Source organism: Brienomyrus brachyistius, chromosome 9 (genome assembly GCF_023856365.1).
Source record: "Brienomyrus brachyistius isolate T26 chromosome 9, BBRACH_0.4, whole genome shotgun sequence".
Lineage (NCBI taxonomy): Eukaryota > Metazoa > Chordata > Actinopteri > Osteoglossiformes > Mormyridae > Brienomyrus > Brienomyrus brachyistius.
The window spans coordinates 19,759,064-19,777,783 of NC_064541.1; the positions used below are offsets into that span (position 1 = coordinate 19,759,064).

The following is an 18,720-nucleotide window of genomic DNA, read 5'->3' on the forward strand; positions in this document are numbered from 1 at the left end:
GTAATGAAATTACAAAATAATGTAATTGCAATCCATCAGTTACTGAGAAAAATATGCGATAACACTTTACTTGAGGGGGCAAAAACAATGTAGTATTATGCTATTACTTATGTATCAATTAACCAAAAACTCTTAGTTACATACTGATCACATATTAATTCATTAATGAATCGTGACGCATGTTTATTTCAAGCAGCTACTATGTCTGTTAATTCTGTAAACCTTTGTGATCTACTGAAGAAACAAGTCATGACTAAAACAAGTGAAATACTGTCATATTTGCTCATCATCAACGAACTGTGATACATCTTTTATCCCAAGCAGTTACTCTATTTGTTACTTCATCTGTTATTTCTGTAAACCTTCCGATGGAACTACTGAAGCAACAAGTAATGAATAACACAAGTGAAATACTGATTCTGTTGTCTCCGATAGCTACTACATTTATTCATGAGTTGTACTTCACTTGTAACTAAGTTACTATTTGCGCCCCATCGAGCAGTGTTACGAAAAATGTGATTAAATTACTAAAAAAAGATTATATTGAATATAATTTAAATTTTATTGCTTTGCATCTTTTCCCCGTGCAAAAGTGCCTTCTTTTGGCATATTTCCAGCTAACGCGGGTCGGCAAAACCGACTTTTCAGTATCCGGGCCCTACTGTCCTCTTTTTTGCTAAGGTAACCCTAGGTAACCTACTACATTTCAAAAGTACCCTTCCAAATACTGTGTATAACCACGTAATGCTAAATGGACAGATGGTGAATGTAGCTTCATTGTCGATATTTTGGAAAAATCCCTGTTATTCGGGGAAAATGCACGTGATGTTGCTATGAAACGTAATATCACACGAAGTAACTCGCGGCGCTGGCCATACAGGAAGTGACGTCATCGTGTTTTGAGACTTCAGGAAGACGGCGACGAGAGCAGCGCTCCAGAAAACTGCGTCAGTAGTGTGGAAGATAAAGTTTAACACACTTTCATGTGGAAAATGATATTGTTTTAATTATCCTTTCGGTTCGTTGTTTATAATGTGTCCTATCCTAGACTAGCTCGGTAAAGGTATATATGTCTGGCGTTTTCAGTTTTTGTTAAGTTGAGCGAATGTAAACAATTCAGATAACAATGTGGTTGTGACTGTCCGTGTCCATTGTCTTTTATTTACCGGCGCTCGGTAATATTTGTAAAGGCAGCTAGTGAAGCTTTGACGTTTTACGTCGTATGATACATTAGCGACAACAGGCTAGCTGCTAGCGTGTACGAGCTGCGTGAGTTATTTTCTCGGAGCCTAAAGGCCTGGCCTGTGGAATGGGCCTTAAAGGAAAAGATCGATTTTTCAGACGTCACAGGCCGCATTTTATCTATGTTGAGGTAGTTTTATGCGATACCGCGGACCGCCAACCGTAATGGGAGATCATGAGACAGGCATACCTGAACCTTAATCCGATCGCTTCCACTTTTAAGCCGGACACTTTAAACATGGAAGAAGCAGCCGGGTTTTCCGTGATAATGAAACCTTAATTGCGTATTTTTAATCCCAGTATTTCTACCAGCGAAAGTTAAATGCCCATGACGTTGTTGTTGATCCTAAGATATTAATAATATGTTGTTTTTGGACGATACAATTAATAGGTTATATATCGGTTAAATGCAGAGGACACATTTCTTGGTTGTGCACTGTTTGTTGTGGTGTATCAACAATGACAACCCCTTCACTTTATTCACTTCATTATTTACTCGGGTTCATTCTTAGCTGTATTCATAGGGTAAATACTGGTTAAGTGGGACAATAGGAAAAATGGGACACTTGTATGTTTGATATTCTATGTCTTTATGCATCTGTGGTCACTTAGGCTCAATTCTTGAGCTTTTAATAACATGTTTACGTTTTAATATTAATAACATTTTCCCAGTAGGAATATGCACCCTACGATACATACTCATGAGTTCTTAATGTTGTAGAAATTAAATTCACAGCCAGTTAGGCCTTTCACAGACATAGGGGTTACTGCTTGGGTACCATGACATGACTTGCATCCTCTGCTTCACCTGTGCTCCAGGAGTGTCTGTCTGGCCAAGGGAATGGCGTTATTCCACGAAGGCACATTGGCTAACAGTGGCATGGAAACCTCCAACTTCGCCCACGTTATCTTCCAGAACATGGGGAAGAGTTACCTTCCCCATGCGGCGCTGGAGTGCAGCTACACTCTCAGCCAATACATCAAGCCACATCCCAAGGACTGGGTCGGCATATTTAAGGTCAGTTTCGTCCCTGTTCCTGTACCCTTATTTTCCTTTACTCCTCCACGATTTTGTAGCCTCAAACGAGCCTAGAGGCTGATTCTGTGTTGAACAGATTCTGCCCTGGCCATTTATTGGCTTTAGTACTGGGGTGGGGAACCTGATCCACGGACAGTCGGTGTGGGGGGGGCGCATTTTTGGGATGACCTCTCAATCAGCCAATAGCAGTGGGTCCCCAGGACTGGAGTTGAGAACCACTGTTTTGTTATTGGCCGATCAAGAGGTCATCCCGAAAACCCGCCCCCCCCAGCGGCTCTCCAAGGGTCTGGCTCCCCAGCCCTGCCCTAATATGTCTTTACATCACCCTTTCCCATTTTCTTGCACTTATGAAAAGATCATAAGTATGTACATGGGTATAGTTATATCTCATTATTAGAGTTAAATGCAGAAGTTGTGTTATTGGCTGTATTGGTTTTGCAGGGAATTGTCGGATGTAAAGTTGGTTCCTGGATATGGTGTAGTGCCTGCTGCAATGCTCAGCCACTTAAGACAATCTTAGTAAGGTTTTAAATATATAATTAGGATCTCAAAAAAAGTGGTAAGAGGACTTTGCCTGTAAGAATGTCAGAGTTTGATGGAAAAATCCCCTGTAATTTAATAGTAAAACAGAAACAACATTTGATGCTAATGCATTAACTTTTTTAACATATTTGATGTGAATGATGATGCCTGATGACTCGGTGGTAAGTATACAGAGCTCGTCTTAGTCATGTCAGTGAGATTTTCTCAAGCAGACTCCCAGGACAGTTAACTCTACACTGTGAGTTTGTGTTCAGGCCCAAATGGTTTGATTTTCTTCAGTAATTTTAAAGGTAGACTTTGTGGCTTTCAGAGTTTACTTTATGCCTCAGTGATGTTGCACCTGGGCTTCTCCCCTGAGCTGTAGCATGTTGGCCTGTATCTTGCATAGTCAGTTATGGATTTTGGTGAAATTTCTGAATTCTTTCTTTCTGGAGCCAGTGTAAAGCATTCCGTATTTAGCATTGCTTAGCGGGCATGAGTCCGTAGAGGATTTTAGGCATAAGTGCTTCTGAAGTGGTTCTCCATCCCATTTGAGCATCCTACTCTTGCCAGGCTTTTGCTGAAAACCACAGTTGCTTTGCTGGATTTTGTCAGACTGGAATTGCATCTTGGCTGAAATATTTATTTATAGATGACCATGACTTGGTTACAGTCACAGGCATATGGATAGTCACATTCTTGAGAGTCTGGTTAGAAGTGAATGCTTGACATGCAGATTTGTTGCCTTGGCCTTCAAAGTTGAGAAAACGTTCTTGATTCCCCCAAATATCAGAGTCTGGCAGGTTTTAGATTTGTTTTAATTGGTTGCAGCCAGCAGCAGTGACTAAATATAACAATTAATGCAGTGAAAGTGATGAAAGATCAAGGTTCACCAACCCTGGTTTAAAGCGTAGCTTCTTACTGATAATAATGTGTATGCGAAGGTCGAATGGTGCAACAACATGTATATTAAGTCATCTAACAGCAGCCAATTGGAATAAATCATTTTGTCTTGTGGCTTCATGCATGTGGTGTGAATGGGGGTTTTTTTGGGTTTGAGCTTTATCAGTGTGAGTTCATGTATTGTGTCGTTTGGCAGTAAATATGCGGAGGGATTTGGGTCTGGCTGCTGTTGAGGAAATCAGTGCTGCAGATAGGTAGCAGAAGTTTCTCAGCTTCTCGGGGAAAGCGGAACGACCGGTTGTGTGTCCAGTTTGGGCGGAGCAGCTGCCGACAGAGCCGGACTATAGGGGACCAAGGTTGAGGATTGTAGTATATGAGTGACTGGGGCCGTGTGAGGCGTCCTGCAGGAGGTTAAGCTGGTCGGACCCCAAACGCTTGATTGTTAGAGCTCCAGGAAAAAGCGCTACGTGTGTTTAGTGCTGGTGCTTTTCTCTCTCTCTCTTTTTTTTGTAGTTTTTAATTAATGGCCTGTTCAGCTCCTTGAGATTAGGACAGCTTGCCTGAAAGGCAGTTTCTGAAATGGTGATTTATTTGGTATGACGACCAAATGTGGAACCACCGTTGTACTGGGGAAGGATGAAATACGATTGTTGACAGGCAGATGGGTTTGGAGGAGGGAGCTTTGGCTGATTCTGATAGCTGCGGAGGGTGGTCCCCAGGCTCAGTGGCAGTCATTGATTATACATAGCGTGTGGGTTGAGGAGGGCGGAGCCTAGCATAGACCCGTAGGTGAGGCATGCTGGGACCGGGATGTGAGGCCTGTGATCCAGCCTCTAATTTGACCCGTTCAAAGCCGAGGTGCTGGGGCTCTCTTTCTGTGACGTGTCAAAGGCGGCCCTTTGTGGGGCTGCCGTCTTCGCATGCCTTCATTACATAATTGAGGCCGTCCTCGTGAAATTGCGGAGGGAGGCGATTTGACCACAAAGAAAGGCATTATCACCTTGGAGAGAAACCATGAAGAGCTTGGCCCCATAAATCCCGGCTGATATTAAATGTTCACTTGAATGTGCGCTTATCCTTCCCCACACCTACAGCCCCCCCACCCCTGTTGTCCATTTCTGGAGGGGCCGAAATGTGGCTCCTGAGACCCAAGTGCCAAGCCGGATGTTGAAAAGTAATCTGTGCCTGTTCATATCTGGAACTGCAACAGAACATATCCGATGACTAGTTGGTTACTGAAACTTTGCCTCACACTTTGTGTGTGTATTTATTCTGCACACCTACTGCTACACTTCTCTTAGTAGCATGGTAACAGAATCAGAGAGATTTTATACTGTCGTAAGTGATTTGAATGTCTTCAGGGCAGTTGTTGGGTCTGCTGAGCCGTCTGTACTGAGCAACCCTGGGAAAGCAGAAAGCAGACCCATAAATCCTTCATACATCCCTATCTGCAGTGACAGACAAGCCCTGGGCAGCATTGCGCTCAAACCCTCATACCTGGCTGATGTGTCACTCGCCCTCAGCCACGTTCTGTCGCTGAGCGTTACACTGTGGTGAGATGCAGTCGCCCCCTAGTGGCAGGGAACTGTTCTGACCCCTGCACTACTGTTCCCTTCTCGCTAAATTCTTCGCTTGCCTGCCAGGCAAGAATGTCCCAAGTGTGCTTCTGTGCCTGAATCTTTGCACAAGGTTTCTGTATGACTGTATGGGCTGAAAAGTCATTGCTCTGATTTCAGTCCCGTTGCAGAAAATAGCAGCGTGCAGAATTACAGTGATTGCAATATGAGCACAAATACCATTTTTCATGAAGCTTCTCTTCCTATTAAGAACTTCATGTAACTTTATAATCTGTACATATTATGAAAATAAAATCAAAAGGTCTTTCAAAATATGCTTTCAAGAAGTATCTGGAAACTGTTGCTTTAGATCTTGTATGCAGTGTGTTTAAAATCTGAAGGGACTGAGAAAGTGTAAATTATTGACTTTGCTACATGATTAATTATGAAGGATAACCTGAATAATTTATATAACTGTGTCAATATACATGACAGTTCTATGATGTGATTTCTTGTTGAACGGATTTTAGCACTTTATTGTTATTATTGCTGATAGATTTCTGTGTGTTACTTGTTTAAAGTGGGGGGAGGGGGTGGGTTCTGGGTTTTGGATGCTCAGAAATGCATCCGTCAGCTCTTTGATGCGCCTTGTCTATTCGGGGGCTGGCTCTTAAAGGAGCCTCGCACGTAGCGCTCGGACCGTTGGGACAAGTCGACCAAGTCGCCCGGGAGAATCCAAACACCGAGTTTATAATTAGCCTGTCAGCTCGGCACTGAGTGTAACTTAACTCCCTGATTTATTGAGATCTCTCTGTATTTATTCGAACAAATTGTTCCTGTGTGTACTTGCTGCCAAGACGTGGTCCGCGCTGCCTAATCACCTGCAGTCCTCTGCCGTGCAATTACGCAGTTATTTACGATCAGCTCTTCTCTTCGGGGAGCCAAGCAGCCACATCCGGTATCCGAGCGGATTTGGCCTTTTGATGTCGGAAGCGAGTGTCGCCGGCCGTTCTCAGCCGCATGTACAGATTTGACTGTGGATGGTTTTTAATTGGATGTAATTGTCAGTTGAGTTGAATACCCATTAATGTCATTACAGTCCAGATGTCGTAATTTGGCCCTGGGACCGAAGACGTGGTTCTCCCCCGTCCGCCTCTGAGTCTGTAACACTCTAACAAGGGCCGAGTGCTCGCCTCGCTAATGACGTTTGGGTTTTAATCACTTCCTGTACCTTGTAGCCATAACTCATGGACAACAAAGAGTCAAGCAGTCCAGAAATATGTTGCATGCTAGTTGTGTGGAATGACCTAGAAAGTGGTGTATCTCTAAGGATGATCATCAGAGGTGTTCAGAGGTATTTTCTATGACTCCTTATGGACAATGAAGAAGCAAGACAAGATGAGCATCAGTACCTTTGCACTTTGGTCTTGGGGGCTCCTACCTTCTCATAATACTGTAGACTGCAAAAAAAAAACACAAGAAATGGATTGTTGAACAAATCTAGCTTGAATTTTCACTTGAAGTGCAAATGACCAGATTGAAGCAGTCTTAATTTTGAACATAATGTGAAAAGGCGTGGTGAATTGCAAATCATAATGCACTAGGAAAGTTGATGGGAAATGAGGAAGATAATGACCTGCAACGAGATGGATGGGATCAGTCAGTGAGCATGCTGTGGGAAAACCTGTGGTTTACATGGCTATAGTCGGTAAGCATGTCTGCTGTCAGGGAGCGTACCATGGGGAAACCTAAAGTACCAGGCGGAAGACAAGGCATTTTGAAGGGATTGCTCTTTGTATGATCATCAGGAATCAACATCAACCCCCCACTCCCCCAGTCCAGGGTACGACTTTTGGATATGTCAAACATTATTTGAGAAAAAAGGATGTTTTTAAGGAAAAATCTATATGGAGCTGTTGCTGTCAGGACTGCAGGAGCTTACATGAGATGAACCCCCTGGATTTGGGAGCTCAGGATTGCGCATGCGAGTGTGCGCATGTGAGTGTGCACATGCGGAGGTTCACAGCACACTGTCTGCACGTGTTTGGAAATGCAGCCTCCTCTGCGTGAGTCTGATTCTGTCTGACAGTTTTATGGCACAAGGCTGAAATTATGGATGTATTTTCTGCACTCCCCTCATCAGCCATCAGTTAACAACACATAAAATTCCTATAATTACGCCTCGTTTTCCATTTTGAAGTATGTATAAAATTTTCACCTATTTTCTCCTTCCTGTCTGAAGCTGCAGCACAGTGGCCTGGCCGGGCAGCCAGAGAACTCTCCGGCATATTTCCTAAGGCACTTCTTATGCCTATTAGATGTCTTGTTCTGATATATATTTCTGCGCATGAGATGCAATATTTCATGTACATTTTTGCACCTGCTGAAGGCCCCCAAGGCTGTTTGATCAAGTTTGCTAACATTAAAGGGGATTTTTTTTTTATTTGTTAAAGTAATGATTATGTTCACAGAGAGTCAGGAACAGCCACAGTTTTCACACACAATGAGTCACCAGGTGCTATTTCTGCTGCAGGTTCTATTGAAAAGTTATAAATTAAAAGTCTGTGCACTGCAGTGGACAGAAACGCTCTGATTACAAATTGAACACCTGTCAATTGTGCTTTGTTTCTTATAAATATGTCCACATAACTTTTTAAAAAATATATTATTATATTTGTATTAGAAGACCGAATCCACCCCTCATCCATTTCTGTTTTACAAATCCTCTGCGCTGCCCAAAGGGGAATATTTAGTGTGGCGATTGCGAGATTCCCACTGGTAATTTTCTGTGACCTCTGACTATGACCTACATGCCTGGAAACTCAATTCAGAAGTGCTTCTTTTTTTAAACTTAACAAACCAGTTTTTTTTACTTAGCAAACCAGAATAATTTGCATGTTCATTTTCTCCAAGGAACAGACGAGGGTCTGAAAAATGACCTGATTTTAGTAGAAATCTGTATAAAATCTCTGACATGTAAACACTTTTTAGGGCAGGGGTGGGCAGTCTTACCCAGAAAGGGCCAGTGTGTGTGTGGGTTTTTGTTGCCACTCCCTAATTGCATCACTAATTAGAGGACTGATTGGCTGAAGAGTCCTCACACCTGGGTTTGAACAGCTGACCTACAGGTTACCCCAAAAACCTGAATATACACCGGCCCCTTGCGGATATGATTGATACCCCTGTTTTAGGGACACAGCATGCAGTCAGTGCAAACACCTTCCCTAATACATTATTTAGTAGACAGATCTGCTTTTTGGGTTTAAGCTGGTCTGACGCCCCTGGGATGAGTTTGCCAGGTCTGCTTCTCAGTAGTAGCCTCAGGCTCTTGCACAGAGTTAAAGGAGCTACGTGTGACGGCGTGTCTGACGCAGCTAGAGATCCCCCTCGCCTTCGTCCCTGAAATGGCCCTGTCCTCTGCAGGTCGGCTGGAGCTCTGCGCGAGACTACCACACGTTCCTGTGGTCGCCGCTGCCGGAGAAGTACGTGGAGGGAACGACGGTCTCCAGGACCTTGGTGTTTCAAGGTAAAGTTGGTAGGAAGAGGGTTTGTTTGTGTAGCTCCGCCATTTTTTCTTTTTCTTTTTCCGAGATGGACTCCTTGTCCGGAAAAGCTGCGTCCAGGAAATACGCTACACTTGGGCCACTAGACTCCTGACTCATTTCCATGGCCTCCTGCTTTTAATGCTTGCCAGAGTCCTGCTGTAGCCCTAAGATCAGATTAAGATGAGTCAGATCCATGAATTTAGGGGGTCACACTGGCTGAGTTTCCCTTTATCCATCCCGCGTCCATTGTTGGATTTAAACAGAAGAGCTTGCATTAGGAAGACATCACCATAGCAACCAGATACAACACATGCTGCTCCGCATCACCGCCTCCTCCCCCCTCTCCTCCATCCAGGATACTACGTTCCTGGAGATGACGGCGAGTTTTACCAGTTCTGCTACGTCACTCACAAGGGGGAGATCCGTGGGGCCAGCACGCCGTTCCAGTTCCGTGTGGGCTCCCCAACGGACGACCTGCTCACCATGGAAGACGACAATTCCGACATTCTGGTGGTCACAACCAAGGCTGGCTTTTTAGAGGTGAATTGAAAAAGTGACAGCGGTGGGGGGGGTGTAGGGGTGCGAGCCATAAACCACGAACACAAACAGCCTTCTGTTTGACGGTATCTTTTAATACACCCAGTGTGGTTAAGTGAAGCACAATTGCTTTTCCCTCTGTGCCTGATCACGAGAAATGCCCTCGCCCTCGGCCAAAACCATCGCTTTGCTCCTGTGAGACGCATCATGGCCGGACAGCGGGGCAAACCCTTTCCTTGCAGAAAAAGTTAGAGGACCTTCAGAAGGAGAATGAGGAGTTGAGCAAGGAGGCGGCTGACAAGCAGAAAGAGAAGGAGCAGATCCTGGAGGAGCGGAAGGAGCTGGAGAGGGCGTGCGAGAGGGAGAGGGAGGCATGCTGCCAGCTGAAGAGTGAGAACCAGGTGAGTGGCGGAGGAGGGGGGTGGCAGACATGGGGAAATCCTGCAGAAATACCCCCCCCCCCCCAGAGGGCAGGTCCCAGGCCTTAGTTAACTCTGCTTTTTGATCTGACTGAGAGTCACTCTCTACTTTTCTCTTATACAACTTTTATTATTTCGTTTTCGCAAAGTGTGTAGCCCAGCCTTGGTGATATTGTAATAACTAAAAAATACAGCGGATTGTAGATGCCGTTTGCTCTATGCTGGCCTTCAAATAAGTGCTTTGGAGGCGACTAAGATGCACCACATAGACAGACACGGCCAAGACTTTGGTTTCCAAATACTTGATTTTTGACATCATTTCTGTTTATATTTGCCAGTAAAAGACGTTCTAGATTTAGCCAGAAAAACCCAGCGTGTAATGGGAATATAAGCAGTCCTTTGAAGTGGTAGCCAGATTCCTCCCCCCCAATGGGTTCGTGTTCCTTTGACATTACACGGTTACTAAGGGGGGGTAGTGTCTAAAAAAACAAAATACAAAAAAGATCATTTTGATAAATTCTCAAATGCTCAGAGTTTTGTGTCACATTTACCTTGTAGCACCCCCTTGTGTTTATGTTATGCTCTGGTAGAAGGTGCAGTCTTTGTTGTGTATGCTATCTGACCACTCCCCCCCCCCCCCACCTACCTTCATCTTTGGGAGCAGGGAGGGGGGCAGATTAGAAGTGCAATTTTATCCTGCATCACAGTTTTAGACTGAGTGTGCTGTGAACAGCTGTGCTCAGTGTTTCTCAGATTTGCGTCCCACCCCCCCAATACCCCCGCATGCTCCACAATCCGCACAGAAGGTTCCATGGTGTCAGGTGTGTGTGTGTGTGTGTGTGAGAGATGCATGTATTATATTGTGAGGACATTTTAAAAAAATCTGTTGTTTTTGACGTTATGGGGACCATAAAGGGAAACCCAATTTTATAAAAATCTTTGACCGCAATCGGAAAAAATAAAAATGCCCAAAGGCTTGAATTTTGTTTGGTTACTTACGGTCAGTGCTGGGTAAGGGTTAAGGTTGTCATTGTTGAGATTATAGCTTTCCCCCTCGGGATGAATGGATGGTCCCCCCAAAGATATGAGTACAAACCTGCGTGTGTGTGTTGGTGTGCGTGTGTGTGTTGGTGTGCGTGTGTGTGTTGGTGTGCGTGTGTGTGTTGGTGTGCGTGTGTGTGTTGGTGTGCGTGTGTCACTCGTCTGAGGCAGACAGGCCTGGCAGCCTTTTGGGAGCGAGCCGTCAGGCACCTCAACGAGCCCCAGATGAATCAGCCCTGATCTCTGGACCAGAGGGGTGTCATGACTCAGCCAGGCTCTGCTCTCACTGGCTTCCTCCTCCCCAGGAGGGGGGTCGCATTCCAAACCCGCGGTGCGCTTTTTTCAGAGCCACTCCGCCTCTTGCGACGCCGAGATTGACGAGCGCCTCGGGCCTCCCTCTTAGTTTCCTCCAGATTCCTGAAGAATGGCATAATTCCTCATTCTCTGGCTTTTTGATGTAGCCTTCCCGTCCCCCCTTTCATTCCCAGATAAGTTGTTTGTGGTCCCAGCGTGGACCTCTTCTCCATATTGACACTCCCCTCAAAATTCTGACGCTTTCAGGAGCTCCTGGGGGCGATGCGCACTCTGCAGGAAGAGCGGGAAGAGGCCAAGAAGAGGCACGCAGAGGAAGCCGCCCGAGTCGCCCAGCTGGAGCAGGACCTGATCGGAGTGACGCAGAAGGGGCTCCAGAAGGAGACGGAACTGGACTGGTGGGTGGAGCGGTCGCTCCCGCTCTCGAGTGTCACAGCGCTGCCCGGTCGTCCTTAAAAGCCACCGTTCCCGCCATCGCAAAACTTTCCAGATGGTTCTAATGGCCTGTGATCCCCGCAGGGGGCCTATAGGGTGCAACGTTCTTCCTCATCTGCCGGAATACACCGGTGCCAGCTGTGATTGTCTTCATTTTTGGACAGCCTCAGGGACAGGGTGAAGAAGTTAACCCAGGAGAAGGACACCCTGGAGACGCAGCTGAAGAACGAGCGGGATGAGAAGAGCCTCTATAAGGTGAATGGGCCCTTGGTTTTTAATGCGTGTCGTAACTCATGCAGATTCTCCTGTTGGTCTGCACAGTATCAGCAGCCGGTCTGCACAGTTGCCTTTCTGAGCCTTGCTGCCTTGTGGCCCTCACCTCTATACACCATACAGTTCCCCTCCACCAGCTTGCCCAACCAGACACGCTCAAGCAATGCCTTTTGTTCCAGTGAATCCAGCCGTTTTATGTGCTCCTGTTTAAATTGAGCTTTTTGCGTTCCACGTGGTTCGTGGTTCCCCTCTGGGCGCCAGGCAGGTAATTTAATGTGAACATAATCTAGAACCAGTTTCCTGTTTGGTATCCACGTCCAGTTGCACGTCCTGCCTGACGCGGCCAGGAATGTCTTAAGCGTGGTTCTGCGTTCCTGTCACCTCCAGGTTCACCTGAAGAACCGGGAGCTGGAGAACACCAAGCTGACGGCTGAGCTCCAGGTGCTGAAGTCGGTGGATGTCAACAAGGAGAACACCATCGTCCAGCTGAAGGAGGAGGTTGGCCGGCTGGAGGCCTGCGTGGCGGAGAAGGAGAAGCTGCAGCGGGAAATCCTGGCCCAGGCCTCAGCCACGGTACTTAAGAGGCACGGGAGAAGTACATTTAGCCAGGAGATCCAGCATAGTTGATTCTCTATCCACAAACACAAGCGCCGTGCCCAGTGGCTTGTGTCGCCCTTAAGGGCAAGGTGATCATGGCCATTTAAGAGTCTTGAGTTGACAACACATGGGCTACACGTTACTCCTACAGAGGTAGCAGATGCATCTGAATTTGTTAGCGCGCGTTAAGGCATGTTAGCGTGCATTAGCATTTCTCTGTAGTGATGCGTCTTAATGCACTTGTGTGGCAGAGAGAGACTGACACGCTGAAGGAAAAGCTGCGCCAGGCTGAGGAGCAGCTGCAGTCGACGCGCCAGCAGGCTGCCATGCTGGCGTCAGAGCTGAGGGATGCGTCGAGCGCCCGTGACCGCAGTGCCTCAGAACTGTACCGTGCACGCCAGGAGCTGGAGGAGCTGCGCACAGGCCAGGCGGAAGCCCGTGCAGAGTGCAGCTGCCTGGCAGATGAGCTGGACAGGGCGAGGGGCGCAACTCGACACAGAGCGGTACGCAGCCGCACGACGCAGCTGCACGACGCAGCTGCACGACGCACCTGTACCCACCCGTCGTCTCCAGCCCCCACGCCCCTCGCTGTACTGACCGGAGTTTTGCCGTACTGCTGCAGGGGAGCCGCGAGGAGATGGGGTCCAGTGTTGTCATGGCTACAGAGCCAGAGCTTCAGCGGGAGGTGGAAGACCTGAAGCTGAGGTTGCAGATGGCTGGAGAACACTACAAGGAGAAGTACAAGGAGTGCCAGAAACTGCAGAGACAAGTGGTCAAACTCTCCGAGCAGCAGGGGGTCAGTCCCACCTCCGCTCCTCCAATGGCTGCTCCTGAGGCCAACGGCAGTTTCCTACTGACATCGTTGTTCTGTTTCCAGGAGATGAAGAAAAGTCCGGGGGCCTCCGGAGCTTCGGTGGTGGATGTGACGGCCAGCCCTCCGCCCAAAAGCCTCGAGCCGTCGACCTTAGGTAACCCCATCTCTTCTGTCGGCTACAGCCATCTCCCGGATTGGAAGAAAACCCCTCTGATCCGTGTCTGATTTTTCCTGCTGCAGGAGCTGCGACCTCAGTGGACGTCTTGCTTGACACACTGATTCAGGAAAAGCTCAAAGACATAAGCAAGGAAGTGGTGGAGAAAAGTGACAAGTACAAGAGATGCAAGCAGATGCTGAGTGTAAGTACTGTGTGGATGTGGTACTGTGTGGATGTGGTACTGTGTGGATGTGGTACTGTGTGGATGTGGTACAGCCTGTGCTTCACAGCCCTTGTTACACGAAAGGTCTCAGACTAGGCGCCGGATCAGAGTCGCTTGGTAAGGTCAGTAAGAGGTGGTGCGACCGGACAGGAGGTGGTGGGAAACCGCTGTGTCACGCTTGGCAGGAGGAGAAGGAGCGGAGCAGCGTGTTTGCAGACGAGCTGACCAAGATGGAGACGAAATGGAAGGAGCAGCTGAAGATTAACGAGAACCTGAAGCTGCAGCTGGCCGCAGAAGAGGACCGCTATAAGGTCAGAGGGCCGCCCTCCTTCAGCCCGTCGTCAGCAGCGTTGGTCTCTCGAAGGTCAATGCAGTGAGGACAGGTGTTATAATTCAGCAGTAACATACGAGAAGGAGTGTGGCTGTACGCCAGTATATAACCGGCTGTGATTCGCTCTCAGGCACGAGGCCACAGGCCATGAAATATTGGAGTACAGTCACACAGCTTTGAATTTGTTATTGCTTTTATACAACAGTTCGAGTAGCATTTATAAGTGAAAACTAATAAGCCACAACAGATAATACTTTGCTCGATTATTTATTTCAACATTTACGGCCCTCTGCAAAAAAGAAAAGATAAATAGTTTCCACCAGCCAACTGTTCATTGCCAGGCAACTCGGACATTCCAGTGTGACACTACTCACCCACTCCTAACTACTTTGGATCATTTGCATTTATTTGTACGTTTCCATTAATGATTTTTAGTTACAGCTGTAAAGCGGAGTGATACATCTGATATAAGATGTCCGAATGCAGTTCCTTTTGATTATGCCGCTCTCAGAAAGCCTCTCGTCCAGTCGGATCTCTTGGTTGGACCTTAACTGTTGTATAACGCAGAATGTGACTAGTAGACTAGTTAAAACATGGATTATTCTCGTGTCCATAATTATAATGAAGAATATGACCAATAGGTTAATGAGGGGAAAGATTAATATTTACATAAAGCATGATTATTACTTGGGTAAGTATGTGTGAGAGGGAACCTTAGCCTGGCATCTCATCGCAGGAGTAGTAACAGCGGTGAAGACCAGTCTGTTAGCAGTAAAGACGCAGAGCTCTGTGGGGACTGGCAAGTCTCCATGGGGAGCAGTTTTCCCAGCACCCACTGGGCCCCGAAGTCTGCATCCTTTCAAAGATGTTTTTATGGCTGTTTTAGATGAAAAGTTTTCTCTCTGATGCCACCTTTGGAGGAGTCTAAATACACAAACGCAAGGTTTACAGACATGCGATTTGGGAGACGGCTTTTACGGCTGTTTATGTCAAGCCTACGGTCTCTAATGCAGTTGTTGGCTTGCAGTGTTTCATGTCAGCTCTGTGAACGTTGCTTTTCTGTCCTGGGATGGAATACTTTTATAGATGTTTGTCGCGTAAATATGTCTATCATGCAAACTGCAGCTTGGAGCAGTTTTTATTTTCAGGATCCACTTTTAAAACCAAAGGTTCACGCTCCAGGTTTCTTATCTCCTCAGTGTCTCCCAAGCCCCGGGGAGGCACCGAGCTGTTTCACGAGCCCGTTTGGTCCTATAACCGTTTCTCCATCTCAGAGTCAAGTGGCCGAAAAGGGTCGTGAGGTGAAGGAGCTCAGGGAGAGCCTCGCTGTGCTCACGAAGGAGAAGGAGAAGCTGGAGGAGGTAAGAGCTGGAGTCCCGTTGTCTGGAAGCGGCCGTTTTGAGCTAAGAATGCAGTTTTGGCCTGCAGACTCTCTTTGGTTTATCATTGCTCTCTAATTGGACCAGCAGAGTCAGTGACTTCTTATTTTCCATTCAATTATTGCGGACCGCAGTGAGATTCACACAGTCGAAAGGTAACACACTTACCGCTCATAGGGCAAAATGACCCAATTTGAGGTTCAGACTCAATAAATGAAATTGGCGCCTTTAAAAAAAAAACGTCAATAAAAAGCAGACTTAAAATTCCTTTGAAAATGAGGAGTTTTTTTTTTTTATGAAGGAGCTAACTAAACTGTGTGTGTGTGTGTGTGGGAGAGTCCACTGGTTTGGGTTTTCCGTGCGTTTACAGGCGTGTGATGTATTGTTTGAGGAAGCAATGGAGGGCATTCGCGTAGGGAGTCCGAGTTTGATGGCAGCATTCTCAGGCGTGTGTATGGCATGCGAGGTGTGTGTATGGCATGCGAGGTGTGTGTATGGCATGCGAGGTGTGTCACTGAGGCACAGTCCTTATCTTCAGACACAAGTCGTGTAACTGCTTGGCAAGTTTCTGCAGTCGCATACAGAAATTTAAGTACCGTTTTGAAATTCTGCTACCATGCGATGAGTGTGTGCGCGCTTGTACACACAGAGCTCTGAATCAGGGACGCGGCTTTGGTTTTATTGAAAGTTAAGTCTTTTTTCCTTTTGGGCTGCCTGGGTAGTTCAATAAATTCAGCTGCTTGGCATGAACAGAATGCAGTAAAGCTGGTGGTCTTTCTGAAACAGCTCTAGCTTGTTGTCAGCTAAAAGACACTCAGTAAATTCTTGCAAACCAAGTACATTTGCTCACTATTCAATAAAAGTGAGCAGCAGAAATTCCAGTTTGGTCCCTTGTACTCTCAGTGACGGGAAGAGCCCCCTACAGTCTTTCTGCACTGTTTAAGTCCTTAGCTGCTCTGTAAGCATGTTGTCTGCTACCATCTGCATTCCCCATCATCAAGATCGTACTGAATTTTTGAAATCCTGCATTGAGCTTGTGATTCCCCATCTTGTAGCTTGACTCCAAATTGCATGATCGTGTCTCTTGCAGGAGCTACAAAAGGCCCAGGTGGAACTGGCCCAGCAAGCTAAGAGCGAGAGCTTAGAGAGGACCCAGCCTGTGTTACTGCACTACCCGCTGCCGTACCCCGAGGACCCCCCACTGACCCCCCTTGTGCCCGGGCTTCCCGCGGACCTGCAGTTCGGGAACCCCTACAGCTCCCCACAAATTCAAGGTGGGGGCTCCCTCTCCCCCCTCGAATGCCACCAATTTGACACAGAACCTTCTTCCTGGATTAGAGGCATCACACCGATGATCTTTCAGTGTCTTTTTTTCTTTCCCCATCTTCAGATGGCTCTGATGCCGAGCTGTCCCTGGAGCAGATCCCCAGGCTACCTCCTGCTGGACCCCCTTCCTGGGACAGCGACGTCGTCTGCATCCAGCCGTCACGCAACCCGAGCCGCCCCGATGGCCTGGAGGACCCTGAGGAGCAGAACAATGTGAGTCCTCCAGATGGGCCTTGCTGAAGGTCTGTCCACAGCGCTGCATGTTAGATTATAGGGCCAAGTTCAGTATTATAACAGGAGGTGCATTGGGGGATGATGTGAAGTTTTACGAGCTGTTGCAGGATAAGTCCAGTGGTCTGGATGATTAGTCCCTGCTCAGGGTGGTGTGGCTCCATGTTCCTCCTGTGTCTTCAGTTGTAGGCTGCTAATCTGTTAGTCTAGAAGCCCCTGATCCTATCCGGGGGAGCCACACAAGGCCCTCGGCCTGCGAGGTGATTTTGCCATTTCTCATATCCAGCAGGACAGTGGTCAGGTGCAGCAGGAAGGTGGAGACGAAGTCCAGAACAGCCCCCTGGTGGAGGATAGCCAAACCCCCTTCCGCTTTGATTCCAGGTAACCTACTTCAGAGGTTAGAGGACGCCAGCTTGCTCCTGTCCCGTGCTTCGTCCGCGCAAACCCGGTAGCGGGCCCGCGATGCTGATGGCAGGCTGTTGACAGGCAGAGCCGTCGCGTTGGCCAGTGGCTCTGGGGCCCACCCAGGCAGACACATGCTGTATATTACACTGCCTCTCGGGGCATCGGCAAACCACCGGGGGCTTTTTATGAGAGCGCGGTCGGAAGCCTGACAGATGGGAGAGTGGATCTGACAATCAAGAGGTTATAGGTTCAAAACCCGTCATGTTACCGTGTGTCTTGGGTCTGGTACTTAACTCAAAATGTCCCAGTAAAAAGCATTTAAAGTGGAGCAAATTAATAAATGTGTAAAGTGTAGTAGTGCGAGTTGTTTTGGATTAAAGGCTTTGTAAATAATGTAGTAAAATGCCCTTAATTGTCCACATAAGCTTCAGAAAGTGAGGTGCGGATGTGGGACGACTCCCCGCCCCTTTCTTTGCAGCTCGGAGATCCAGAAGCGCTGCCCGTTGTGCGAGGTCATCTTCCCCCCCAACTACGAGCAGAGCAAGTTCGAGGAGCACGTGGAGAGCCACTGGAAGGTGTGCCCCATGTGCGGCACGCAGTTCCCACTGGACTGCGACCAGGGCGCCTTCGAGGAGCACGTGCTCACGCACTTCTCCGGCGAAGCGCTCAACTTCGACTAGCCTCCCCCTGAGGCGGAAGAGCGAGGGGGTGTGACCGCGTCCTCGTTGCTGCCCGTGTCCCTAAGCTTACACCTTTATGACCTAATTGCATGCACTGAAAGTGAGGAGATTTAGCTTAATGACACCAGTAGTTCTGCTTCTCTTTGTGCCAGTGAGTGCAGGTCAGCTTAGTAACCCTAATTTTTTTTGCGTGAGTTGGGTCTTAATCACATGAATATTTTGAACTGGGGAGTACCAGCCGTGTGGGGGTGTCGTGTTGCAGTCATGGAGTTGGTAAGACACAGTAACTCCTGTGAGTGTTGCCATCTTTAGTTCCGATGTTTTTATTTTCCTCACCATTGGCTCGGTGTTATTTTACCGGCTTGAGTGCTTGTTTGGTCTGTTTTACCTTCACACAGGTTTCCTTTAAGTTCCGATTTTTATGCTTGTATGTGATTCTCCAATAAGGGGGTGTCGCTTTTCAAAAGCTGGTGACAAAGGATCTTCTGTTTAATTCCCACTGTTGGTTCATGGTAAAACTAAACGGAATAAAAACAATTTTATATGGGGGGAAAAAAAGCTAATTCCTGTTCCTTAATTGCTTTTTAAATACAGTCAAATTAAATCACCTACCGTGGCAGTAATTTTGAATGGGCTCAAATGGATGGGGTAGTTGGAGTAGCCATTCAGAAACTATGTTTAGCAGGATTAGGGAGGAATAGTGACCCCAGCAGGTCTACCTGTGTCTCTGCCAGGCTGATCGCAGTCCGATAA

General features: G+C 47.3%; 1 protein-coding gene across 3 annotated transcripts; it reads left to right on the forward strand.

Annotated features, from left to right (window-relative positions):
• The first annotated feature begins 850 nt into the window (after nt 1-850).
• Nucleotides 851-18,574, forward strand: tax1bp1b (Tax1 (human T-cell leukemia virus type I) binding protein 1b). 3 transcript variants are annotated; one of them, XM_049026692.1, is made up of 18 exons: nt 851-947; nt 2,062-2,260; nt 8,686-8,788; nt 9,163-9,347; nt 9,587-9,745; nt 11,366-11,514; nt 11,716-11,806; nt 12,212-12,397; nt 12,673-12,924; nt 13,044-13,217; nt 13,299-13,389; nt 13,476-13,594; nt 13,801-13,926; nt 15,221-15,307; nt 16,416-16,599; nt 16,716-16,864; nt 17,169-17,263; nt 17,766-18,574. In XM_049026692.1, the coding sequence occupies exons 2-18, from the start codon at nt 2,084-2,086 to the stop codon at nt 17,965-17,967; spliced, it is 2,529 nt and encodes an 842-aa protein (XP_048882649.1). In that variant the 5' UTR covers nt 851-947; nt 2,062-2,083; the 3' UTR covers nt 17,968-18,574. The 3 variants fall into 3 exon arrangements, with proteins under 3 accessions (XP_048882649.1, XP_048882651.1, XP_048882650.1); XM_049026694.1 differs by having other exon boundaries at nt 17,172-17,263; XM_049026693.1 differs by having other exon boundaries at nt 913-1,063.
• Nucleotides 18,575-18,720: the final 146 nt, after the last annotated feature.

What these genes read in the sequence shown, in the direction of transcription:
- tax1bp1b (XM_049026692.1), top strand. Translation starts at nt 2,084, where the DNA reads ATGGCGTTATTCCACGAAGGCACATTGGCTAACAGTGGCATGGAAACC. An exon ending in CAGAAGAGGACCGCTATAAG is followed by an intron (nt 13,927 to 15,220) that starts GTCAGAGGGCCG and finishes TCTCCATCTCAG; the next exon opens with AGTCAAGTGGCCGAAAAGGG. An exon ending in ACCCTGAGGAGCAGAACAAT is followed by an intron (nt 16,865 to 17,168) that starts GTGAGTCCTCCA and finishes TCTCATATCCAG; the next exon opens with CAGGACAGTGGTCAGGTGCA.